The 13,270-nt window shown below is 35.8% G+C and overlaps 1 protein-coding gene across 1 annotated transcript in view; it reads right to left on the minus strand.

Annotated features, from left to right (window-relative positions):
* The window catches only part of Nlg3 (Neuroligin 3), a 457,758-nt gene that overhangs the window by 39,919 nt on the left and 404,569 nt on the right, over window positions 1-13,270 (minus strand). Inside the window, exon 5 of the mRNA XM_069844699.1 lies at window positions 11,704-11,822. Within this exon, the coding sequence (XP_069700800.1) occupies window positions 11,704-11,822 (119 nt within the window). The remainder of the gene's footprint in view (window positions 1-11,703; window positions 11,823-13,270) is intronic.

A 13,270-nucleotide genomic window follows, 5' to 3' on the forward strand; every position in this document is an offset into this window, starting at 1 on the left:
GTCACTTCTAACTCAGTTTTAAAGCAAACTTGCGTAAAACAGTACTTATTCATCCACAAACCGATTATATCAGCCATGTTGGATCCGCGATGCGTGATAGAAAAAGGTGGTACGAATGTGGGCTTCTCATTGGCTACTGAAGGAATTGTCGCAATTTGAAACCAAGCCACAGTGGAGTTGTCTACATTTTGATTCTAAAGCTCACAATTAAGTGCTATTTTCTCTCTGTTCTGTCCGCTTTGAACCTAAACAGTTCCGGAATCGCATTCAGTACACAAAATTCTATGAGAAACAATCAATATCTCGAAATCGCAAAAAATGGAGTTGTCTAACTTTGATACTATGCTCCTCATTTGTAGCTCCTATATTATTCAGATTTACCCGAAATTCGGTATTTAAATCTATAGACATGTTTCAAAATATTGATGGTAATGCACGTAGGCTAACAGTGAGAGAAAATCATTCTATAGGTAATTGCTAAACTATATTCCAGCTCTGGGCATAAAGGGGAAGAGGAAAGGAAAAGAGATACCTCCGTCCATGTCCTTTCCGCTTCACAGCTTTAGAAACAGACACGCAATAAGGCTCTGTGCATCAGTGGTCGATTTTAGGCGACACGCGAGAGCCGAAATTTATGATGCCTACCTTACAAAATCCGTCAGTCGGCAATGCTAGCCTTCCTGTGTACTCGTATTGGTCCGAAACGTAACAGTCTCTATTGGGTAAGGACAGTGGGGAGTTAAGGGGTAGTCTGTAGTGACTCAGTCGAGTTATAGCGCCCAGGCCTGCTATATTTCATTAAATGCATAGGTTTGCTCTTGTAAAATTTCTATTAAACTACGAAGTAATAAAAACAAAAGACGTCCACCGGCGCAGCTGTCGGTTGAGGCACTTGTCTGTCGATTCTTAGTTACGCTTGGGCGTGGGTTCGATTTCCGCTTGGGCTGATTATTTGGTTGGGTTTTTCCGAGGTTTTCCCCAACCGTAAGGCTAATGTCAGGTAATCTGTGGCGAATTCTCGGCCTCATCTCGCCAAATAGTATCTCTCTACCATTAATACCATCGACGCTAAATAACCGAGTAGTTGATACAGCGTCGTTAAACAACCAACTAAAAGGAACTAAAGAAAAGACCAAGAAACAAAATGATCCTAGAAGAAGATGGCGGAGCTAGTCATCGAAAGCTTGGAATCAACAATCCAACTCACCCGGCTGAGAACCCGAGATTATTTATTCCATATCGAAGCCGGGAAAGTCTCAAGTCCTAAAACTTAAAGATGTTGCAAGGCAGTAGTAATAATTATTATCGGAATAATTGAAAAAAAAAACATAAAACATATGATAATAATACCGTGGAACGTTTGAGTGATTAATGGTTGTGTGACTGTATGTGTTCGGGTGTTTATACGTGATGATTAGGGCTAGGAATTTGACGAAATTGCATCTTTTTTCTAGTAAGCCAGAAACATTGCTGCTTTAGTATTTATATGTTATGTGATGGACTGAGTGTTTTCAAACACATTTGTTAGGGCATTTTTTTTTTGCATTTTTTGCCTCTTACAACTCATAAGAGCATTTTTTTTGTTTTATTCGGTCATTTTTGGGGTATTTTCATTTAATTTTGGCCATAAATCCCCATTATTAATGTAAAATATTATTTATTTCCTTTAATATTTTCTCAACATATTTTTCAATTAATACCCATTATTTTGTATATTATTTTAATCGTTTTTCTACACAAATATTGTCATTTTAACGTAGTACACCCCACATAACGGATCAGTCCAACTACCCCTTCAATATAGACTCCTCTATGCCTGCTAGTTCCGGAACTACATAAGGTAAAATAAATTAAAGTGTACTACTTAGAAAAATTATGTAAAATTAAATAAACTTGAATGTTGGCACTGGAATTTAATTTAATTACAAGTCTAAATATTAATATTCGTACTAAGCCAATTATGTAAGATCATTTTAGGGCATTTTTAAGGACATTTCTGAAAGATTTTTAGTTCATAAATGCATTGTTTTTAGGACATTTTTTCGTGATTTATAGGCCATCAAAATCCTAGCCCTAGTTGTGATATGTATTAATGATCATTATGCATGTTCCATTAGTAAGAGTCATTTTATTTACAATCCTATGTTATCTATCCTCTGGTTGAGGTTATGGTTGATATGTACAGTTCCCCAAAACACGAATGAAATGATGGAATATTCTAAGTCCCAGATACAAGATACTGCGCATGATAGGAGGCTCGGCGCCCAGATACACAAGGTATTGCGTAATTCAGTTATTTAAATTCAATCTGTTTGGACTGCTGTTGCAATTAGTTCCAAAAATTACTTGGAAAACTGCAAACAAATTTAAATGCGTCGTAAAAATAGATAAATATATTATACAAAAATCTATAATAACATCGAAATTTGAACCTTCATGGCGAGATCGACATGCCCCGCAGCAGAGAGACCTCTCATCTCGACTCAATAGCTCATTAACATTAAAACTGAATTTTACAGAGTTCTAGGATTAAGTGGTCATCGATCTCCATGTTGTATTTAACGAAAAGATGGCTCCAAGAATCATGAAGGATTTTCGCCCTATTACATTTCTCAATGCCGACTGTAAACAGTTAAAATAGCTAATAGAATCCGACCTTTTCTTCCAGCACTTCTTGTAAATGAACAGAAATGTGCGTTCCTGGCAGGTCGAATATAGAAAATCTTATAGGCAAGAAAAAGAGATACCATTATCCTACATCTAACAGGAGATAAAAAGGAGAAAACATTTTTATCAGTTTCGAGATGCATCAGAATAATCCGAGGAAGTTAATCTAGAGAAAAGGGCAATTTATGAACCAACTATCCCTTATTACAAAACATCATATAAACTCAGGGATATAGAAGTCATCGGATTAATAGTGGGCGCTAGAGGGACCATAACAAAACGATTCGTCTCATTCTGTCATAAATTTGGAGTCCCAACAACAACAATTAAGGAAATTTCTACGACAGCTTTGAAAGGTTTTCTGCAGATTTTACGGCCATACTTGTACTTCAATTGAAATGACAGTTGAATTTTCTCATTCTATTTTTAGTCTGTTTTTTATTTTACTGCAAATTTTAATTATTGTAAAACATTATCTACTGTAAATTTCAGTTTATTGTATACAAACGTCTTGTAAGACATTTTTAATGTCACATCTTAAATGTTACTGTTTAACATTCTTTGTCTTTGGCAACCCCACGAAGTTGAGGAAGATTAAAAATTAAAAACTATTTTCCCTTAGACTACTAAGGCACCTTTGTTAACATGCATCACCAATATATTTTTCAGACTATGCACAGAATTAAAATACTACATCTAATCATCAATGCCATTCAGTTTCTCTACGCCGATGCTCATTCCAGAGTGCAAGTTAATGGATACTTTACACACCCAATTAAACTTCAGAGTGCTGTAAGACAAGGTTGTCCACTGTCCATGTTACTATAGGCTATTCCCTTTGCACAGAACCATTAATTAGGATGTTACAAGTTAATCTAACTTGTTACATAGACCTACCAACAGACAATTTATTTTCAACGATAGCATATGCTGATGACACAGTGATACGATTAAGACACTCAAAACAAATGGTAAACCTTCAACAGATACTTAGGAGTTACGAACTAGCTTCGACAGCAAAAATCAACCTCTAAAAATCTACGTTATTATCTCTGGGGGATTGGCATGTCGACATATCTTTCTCTGAGATATTTGTATAAGATCGTTTCAAGATACTTTGGATAATTATCCACCATTATTATGGTGTCCAAACCATTGCTGACACATATAAGATACACTCTAGCTCAACAAAAATATCGAAATTTAAATTTATTTCTTTCAAAGTTGTGGTATCTCAGTCAGGTGCTGCCTTTGCCGGTCGAGATATCTCAACGAATTGAACTGAGTATTAATTACTACTTGTGATCCGGATATCTGTATAAAATAACTGAAACAGAATTATGAAAAACCGATAGAAAAAGGGGGGGATTGGGTCTCTATTGTGTCCAACGAAAATGTCAGGATCTGCTCATAAAAAGTAAACTGCGGACATGTATCACAATATCCGATAGTGTATCACAATAGTAATATACGTTACAAGAGCGCTATGTTGACGTTTTCATGGTCGAGGAAAATATTGAAAAAGCGAAACGTAGTTGAGCTTTTTTAATTTCCGAGAATATGAAAACAAACATACCGCTCGTGTATCGTACATTATTTTGTGCGAAGATCGTTTATTACATACCTGAAAGACGAATTTCTAATTAGTTGCAATGAAATCTCCATGTTGGTTTCTGTTTAATGACGGCAACTTTGGAACACCAAAATATCTTTCTTCAACATTGTTGCTATAAAATGTTTTCTGTGTTTACTATACTCCAGCAGGCCGTGATATACGTCTGTCTTTTTTTTCCCCCAGTCTTTAAATGCGAACTTAAAACAAACGGTAAGGTTATGTAATGATTTATTTTTCATTTTAACATTTTAACAATATTATTTATATAACATATTGCAGTAATAACATCGGCATCTGGAATCTTGTTGATTTTTTCACGGCTCCTTATTGTTACTTGTATCAGGAATGCAATAAGTTTCGTGGAGTAGTAGAATTTACTTAATTTTTGCAAATATTTAAAAACAATAATTAACATTGCAATTTAGGTGAAATTGCAGTGGTAAGTTTCCAATTTATAATTATTACTATGTTAAACGTCTCTAAAAATAATAAGTTAAAAGCCTAAAGCAGTAAAATGAATGTCGCGCTTAAGCGGTAAGAAGAGGGAAATTGTTATGTGTATTACGTTGGGAATACTGAATGTGGTATTTCACACTTACCGCGTATTGGTTCTGTGCGGAAAACAAGCAAATACGCACGATCTCGCACAAAATATTATATTCCGATGAATTGTAACAATAATTTAAAAACTTCCAAACTCTTTTATACAGAATGAAAAACATTCAAAACCAAGGATATCCACTAATATTTACCTACAATGCAAAATAATCCTATTTCAATAATGATGAAATTCCCCAATCTCAACTGGAATAGAATTAAAGGTTTTCTGGCAGAAACAGCCAATGTAAAAAAAATTGGGACAATGAGATATTAGTATTGCTATAAGAACAGACTGTATTTTCCTATATGCATAACGTATTCTACGAAAACAGTCATAGTCATGGAGTTAGTATTTTTGTAAAAACCACAACTGTTAGTTAGCTTTCTCTTGATAACAACCATAGCCAGATGACAGTGATTATTTTTGTTTGAAAGCAATGTCCGACATTTTATGTCGAACTATGGAAAATGTGTATTTGGAATTTAGTTGTTCGGTCCTACATGAAGACTAGTGAAGACCACCGCTAAATAAAGTACACTGTTAGAGATATTTGCCAAAAATATGATAGAGGAATGCATAAAAGTAAAAGGATAAGTTTGTTTACAAAGTGTAAGGATACATTGTTTCATGAAGTAAATAAATAAGATTTTTTTTGTAAGTTATTATTTCAGGCAAAGGATCCATTGTCAAGAAGTTTTTATTTTTTTAACGGCGTAATTTTTATAATTTTAAATTTTCAATTACATTTCTACATCATTATTTCTGTCTTATTAACAAAACGTATGAACATATTACCAGGCTTCATTGTACCTTACAATCACATTTACACTGTTTTTTGTTCCTCCTGAAAATTTTACTATTTTGACATAATTGTTTCTGCCAAAACTCTTCATTATTTGAAAAATTTTAAAATGTCAAATATATCAACTAACTGGAGAACAGTGCTTACAAAATGACATAATACCTACTCAAGCTAAAAAATATATAATCATAATATTAATAATTCTCCACTGTCATATGTGTAGAAAAATAGACAACTTACATCACAGACAAACTATTTATATGCAGGAATTGTGGACATGGATATACAGTGCCATTCAAGATGTAATTAAAATGACAAATCCAAATGATGTAAAATGAATAGTGCTATTCTTAGATATTCCTCTACATCATAATAGAACTACCAAACAGCCCACATTACAAGGTTTCTAAATGATGTTGAATTCTGAAAATTAAACATGAAGAAGAAAAAAAAAAAGGCTTGGGTTATGAAGAGAAGAACATGACTACTTTTCAAAACAACAAACAATATAAGCCTAAGTATTCTAATATGGAAAATACTGTTTTTTTCCTGGGGCTTAAATGTTGTTTAAAAATGTGAATTTTTGTTTTTAAATTTGACCTACAAATAATCCACAATTTTCCCTCTATGATTATATATATATATATATATATATATATATATATATATATATATATATATATATATGTCTGCGTGTGTATGCGTGTGTGTGTGCTAGGTATAGTCTTATCCTACGCCAGCGGTGACCAAACTGGGTATCGTGATTACATCGTGTAATCAAAGACATTCATACTGGTAAGGGGAGTTTCCTATACATTGCTCTCTGTCTCGCTCACGTACTGGAGGTAAGCAGTGTCGCTCTACAAACCCTCTGTCTCTGCGAGTGGGAACAGAAGGTTTCGTACAGAATGGGAAGAGGAATTTATTCGCTTTTCTGTCGGAGAAAATGTAATATGTTGCTTTGCTCAACAGTTCAATTAGTAGTAGTGTTTATAAGCGACATTACAAGGCATTACGCTGAATACACAGGCATAACAGATATTATTATTATTATTATTATTATTATTATTATTATTATTTATCAGCAAGTGTTACTATAATTCTTATATGTGTCTCAATATATAGACCTACATCTTCCCTTGAATGATAAAATAATTACTACGCCATATCTCCATTTTAATTTCTATCAGTTATTTAATAGTTCTTGATTTAATAATAATAATAATAATAATAATAATAATAATAATAATAATAATAATAATAATAATAATAATATAGAGAAACTGACTGAATATTACGTGCTAGTGCAGTAATGAAGTGAGCTAATTAAACTCCAAGAACTGAAATCAGCCTTCAATCATCGTCATGAAGAGAAAGATGACATAAATAAATGTAAGGAAGCCAGCTATCTAGTGGCGAACGAAATAGCTCGTTCTCTTAAGCCTTCCAACGAAGGAGAGTTTTATAAAAGCGTAATGATCAAGGTGGCTGAAATAATTTGTCCAATAAAAATTGTTAATTAATTTTGAAAAACTGCGCATTTCTCGACTAAATATCCAGAAAAGAATTCAGGAAATTTCTGATTGTATTCATTGAGGAATATTAAAAAAAGTAAGAAAATTTGTATATATTTTTTATTGGTTCTTGATGACAGTAGTGACATTACTGTTACAGCAAAGCCTACTATTTTTATTCGCGGGGTTGATAAAGAAATCATTGTTAGTGCACGAACCATCACTGGTTGTAGTTTTCATGCCATGTACCTCTCCCCCATCTCCTTACTTTTTAGACTGTCTTTCGCGTGTAATCACTGTCGTTCGAGTTTTGGTCACCGCTGTCCTACGCGTACGAAAAATCCTAACGTGCGCTAGCGGATAGTATGCTAAAATTTATGTGAAAAATGATGTAAAGATCACATATTATTGAGCTTTTAATTTATCTCTAAGCATAATAAATCAGAGTATTGGCTAGGTTCGACGTTATCTTACTGTTTAACTGAGATCCCTTAAGAAGAATGCGAGTTTACTAAGAAATATTTTGGACCATGATATAAAACCAGTTATTAATTATTCAAGTGACTGTTGCAACTGGTCATCAACGTGCTATCAGAATGGGCTGTTCGCAATGGCTTTAAATTCTCCATTCAAGAAACGCAGTGTGTCCACTTCATCCACATCCTGAACTGCGTCTTAATGGAGTGAAGTTGCAATATATAGATACTGCGAGATTTTTGGGCCTTATCTTTGATTATAAATTAACGTGGGAGGCGTATATACGTGATTTAAGAAGGCGTTGTGAAAAGTCCCTAAATATTTTACATCTTTTGTCAGGGGTTCGCTGGGTTGCAGACCGCATAGTGCTTTTACGGCTTTATCGTACTCTTATCCGATCAAAGCTGGATTATGGCTGTTTTCTTTATGGCTCAGCAAATAAAACTAAATTACGCCTTTTAGATACTGTCATCATGGGATTCGACTCGCTACGAGTGCCTTCCGAGTCGTATAGAGCCTGTACTGTGAAGCGGGAAAACCATCACTGTATCGGCGATGTAATGTACTCTTGTGCTCATATGCGGTTAAGCTCCGCTCACAGTCTGAGCACAATTCTTACGACCCTTTCCATCATTTGTCTCTTTACGGCCGATACAGTGAAAATCCACGGAGACTTCGTCCAGCAGTCGTGCGATTTCGTGAACTGCTTTCTGAGCTGCTCTACATCCATCTACCATCAGTTCGTACACTGGAGTATACCACTACTCCACCGTAGATTATGCGACGTACCATGTTTGATGTAAGTCTGAGCCGAAGTTTTAAGAATTTTATACCAGCTTTTGTTTATAGACTTCGGTTTAGTAAACTTTTATCATGTTTTTCAAATTATTCTTTAGTTTTTACTGACGGATCCTGGGTAAATGATTGTGTTGGTTGCTCCTTCGTTGCAAATGGATAGATATTTAAATATAAACTGAGCGAATATACCAGCGTTTTACTGCAGAATTATATGCTTTGTACAGAACTTTAATGTTTTTAATTAGACAAGCTCAGGGCAGATATCTAATCTGCTCCGACTCTTTAAGTGCCATTCAGTCTCTGCAGTCTTTCCATTCAGATTATCCCCTTGTGTTAAGAACACAGCAGCCATTCCACACACTCCTAAGCTCTGACTCCGAGATTGGAGTAGTGTGGATTCCTGGCCATGTTGGAATTTCAGGGAATGAGGCCGCAGATGCTGCAGCCAAAGATGGTGCTACGAATGGCACTCTGGTATATTGGCACGAGAGGTGGCAAGACTTACAAAATCACTTGAAATATATAATATGGTGGCAATGGGAAGGAGAATGTTTTGCACAAGAGGGGAAGAAATTACGAAGAATAAAGAATACTGTTCGAGTTTGGGATTCGTCCACAAGAGCGTCACGACACGAAGACGTTTTACTCACCCGGTTGAGGATTGTCCACTATCATCTGACACATGGCCATCTCCTACGTGGCGAGCCTCAGCCGGAGTGTGATATATGCCATGTTCCTCTTATGGTGGAATATTTTTTATTGCATTGTAAAAAATATGACCGCATCCGTCGGCAAAATGGAATTCAGCCGACTCTACGTGATGCTCTTGGAAATGATTTTAATTGTAAAAATGGAGTTCTGAGATTTTTATCGAGTACTGAAGTTGACAGGGTGATTTAGTTTTTTATTGATCAGTTTTACTTAGCCTCCGGACACTTTACATCCGGAGGTTACATTTGTTATTTAGTATATATTTTTTAACAAACTTGACGTTCGGACCTTTTACATCCGAGTATTTAGAAATGCGTCAGATAAGTTATTTCTGGTGGCATTTGTTTTATTATTTTATTGCTTCCTTTTAAACACTAGGTAGGATTTAAGAACTACTCACTTTTATGATTTTTATGCATCACCTTGTTGATACTGCATTTGTGAACCTCGTTTTAACAGTGACAACGCTTTTTAGTTCTTTTAAGCATTCTGATTATTGTATTGTGTTTCTGTTTTGTGAAGGATTTTAGATAAGGGCGCAAATAGCCATAGTAGCTGACGACTAAGTAACTTCAAGTGACTAAATAGTACATTACGTACCGAGAACTGTACGTGAGACTTATGTGGTCGAGAATGCAGTTTGCGAAACGAGATCCTTTATTTCTGTGCTACAAAAATCCTATTCCTCCTCCGCGGTGTAAAAAATGGAAATTACAGTGGCCCTCAGTGAAAATCAGTTGAGAATCACTGCTGTACATGTATGTTAAGAATGTCGCGACCAATATTAGTAAGGTAGAGGTTCTAACACTAGTATGGACAAAATGTGTTTTCCACTCACGATAAAGAACTAATTATTTTATAAGTTGTGTGCAATGAAAGTGGCAGATGCATAGTATGTAACATTAAGAAACAAAAATAATTTTTAACATACATATTTTTGCGACAGACAACAGATTTTTGATGGTGATGCAATTACTCGAAATGGTGCATCGCCTTTGAATCGCCTTTGAAGGAGGTTTCAGAAAAAGAACATGAATTAACTTACGTTGGTTATTGAGGTGGGAAAGTTAAGTTATATGCTTATGGCCAACTATTATGTATACAAGGTGGAAGTAATATAACTCTGCAGATTTTATCAGCTTATTCCTTGGATAGCGTACAGCAAGAAATTCTAATACCATATTAGTCCCATATGAATGTTTTTCTCAGCAAAAATAATTTTGTCCAATGTTTTTTTAGTAGGTCATTTTACGACGCTTTATCAACATCTAGGTTATTTAGCGTCTGAATAGAATAAAGGTAGATAATGCTGGTGAAATGAGTCCGGGGTCCAACACTGAAAGTTACTCGGCATTAGCTCATATTGGGTTGAGGGAAAACCTCGGAAAACCCTCAACCAAGTTATCAAATGTTAAAACTATTTCATTAGTTAAGTTCTATGCCTACGATTCTTATTTTTACTCTTATCATTTGAGAGACTGATAAAGAATTACATTTACTCTTTTTCAATTTTTGAACAGAATGTGCGATTTACTTGTAAATTAAATATAAATAGGTTTATTGATACGTATAATGTCCACCGTTGTGGCTGAGGGGTTAGCGAATCTAACTCCGAACCCAGCGGGCCCGGGTTCCATTCCGGTCGGGACGAATTGCCTGGATGAAGTTTTTCACGGGTTTTCCTTCACTTCTATGGATGAATATCAGGTAACTTTACAGGCGATTGGAACCCCACTCATCTTCGCCATTTCCTGTTCTTCCCTATCATCCATTCATTCATCATCCCGTTACTTCTTCTGGTTTTAAGATCGCTCTACAGGCGGCACTCTTAAGCTGCTGGCTCTCTTTTCCGGCCTCCGTCGATTTTAGTCAAGTGATGATGGACAGCTTCTGCAACTGAACCCGCGACAGATCTACTCGGGGGAGGACTTCAGTCTCGGACCGTTAAGGGAGCCTTGGGGGGGATTGCCGAAGCAGGAGTGTTACATGGACTCTGTTGGCTGTTAAGGGGGTCAAGTGGTTAGGTCGGTGCGCGTAGAGGATCGGTGGTCACGCAACTCATCCCATATAGGGGGGTGTACAATAGACATCAGGTTGTAGTGCATGGGATGTTCCCTCCCTCCTAGCAAGAAAGAAACAGGTATAATTATTTTCTGCTATTAGGAAGTCTGGCAGCCCTACTACAGTGACTAAGGGACAGTATACTGCTATTCAGAGCTGAGTTTCTTGTGTATTTGTAAGTGTGCCGCCGGTGATGCGCACTTGCCAAACTATGCAAACTTTCAGCCTAATTTTCTAATTAACCATCCGCATAATTACAAAACGCATAATGGGTTTATTTAATCTAATTAATACATTCAATTGCCCCTTTCAATCTGCACATCTAGGTATACCACTTCCACCCTATCTATCACATTTGATCAATATCATTTGATGCAATAGCCTATTAAAATTATTAGGAATGATTAACAAACTCACATATATAGATGAGCATCTGCATGACTGTATTGATACTGACCGAGATTCAGGTATTTCTTATGAACTGCCTCGTATGCTGTCCACTCGATATTTTTGAAGCGGTTCCTCTCTTGTCTCACCCCGTGCACCAGATCAGGTTCCTGTGGCTCATTTGGGTTTCTGAAAGAAAGACAAAGCTGCATGTTTTATAAATGACTTCAAATGAAGCTCCTCTCATGTACTAATCTGCACTTAGTACTTATATATTCAACTCCAAACTCCGGTTCTTAACATCTCATCTTATAAATATAATAGCTACAGTTTAATAAATTTGATATAAGTAAGACAGTGTCAATACTAAACATTATTCAGAAACCTGACTTTAACAAAGAGACAGACAAATAAATAGAAGTTATTAAAATGAATTTTCTGGTTTATTTATTATACAGGGTGATTCAGAACCTCTGCGACAGACTCTGAGGGGTGATAGATCTAACAATAAGGAAGCCTTTTTGTTAAACAACCTATGTCTTTTGACGAGTCGTTTCGAAGTTACCGTTGAAAATGTTTTTGCACGGGCGTATGTCAATGTATGCGAATGTGTACACTCCTATTTTTTGCTTGTTGAGATGTTTGTAAGAGATGAGAAAGGCTCTAGTCGTTTTTTACGTTTAATTTTCAATGCCCTTTCCTTTCAGTTCAGTGTAATCATCAATTGAGAATCGATGTCTACGCGGTCTTCCACCATTGCGCCCGGGACGAAGAGACCCATCGTCTCGAAGGCGCTGATAAAGTCGAGCAAACATTGTGTGGTGAGGGTGATTTCTGTTTTGAAACTGTTGTTGGTACACGTGGAGAGCTCTTCTTCTGTTTCCGCGAGCCTCCCCAAAGCACGATATCATGTCGGCTAACTCGGGAAAAGTGTAGACATCCATCTGAATTGATGATTAGACTGAACTGAAAGGAAAAGATATTCAACATTAAACGTAAACAAACAACAACAACCCTTCTCGTCTCTTTCAAACATCTCAATAAACAAACAGGGGTGCATACATTCGCATACATTGACATACGCTCGCGCAAAAACATTTTCAACGGTAACTTCGAAACGACCGACGCGTCAAAAGACATAAGTTGTTTAACAAAAAGAGTTCCTTATTGTTAGATTATCATCCCTCAGAGTTTGTCGCAGAGGTTTTGAAACACCCTGTACAACTATAACGGAAGAAATAGGGCATTATGAAGGATTTGCAGACAACGCGTCCAAATTGTTTTACATGTAAATAAAAATATAATTGAAAAAAGACCCAATTACCGACAATATTGCTACCTTATGTAACATTGTAGGCTAAATAATAACACAAAAGTTTTTCCTGAGGTCAAGGATTTTATAATTGATCTTCTATGCTCTTTCTATGATGAATACAAAAATTTATTTCTCTCAATCAGATCAGGATTTTTACTAGCTAAGTTTTGTGTTATATGTATTACAGAAATAAAGCGTCTAACAGATAAGAAAATATGATGTTTACTGTCACTAAACAGACTTAAATTAATATCAGATGTACAGTTATCCTTAAAAGGAATGAGACGACTCTTGGTCATCGGAAGTTAAAGTTCTACAGCGC

Source organism: Periplaneta americana, chromosome 14 (assembly GCF_040183065.1).
Source record: "Periplaneta americana isolate PAMFEO1 chromosome 14, P.americana_PAMFEO1_priV1, whole genome shotgun sequence".
Taxonomy (NCBI): Eukaryota; Metazoa; Arthropoda; class Insecta; order Blattodea; family Blattidae; genus Periplaneta; species Periplaneta americana.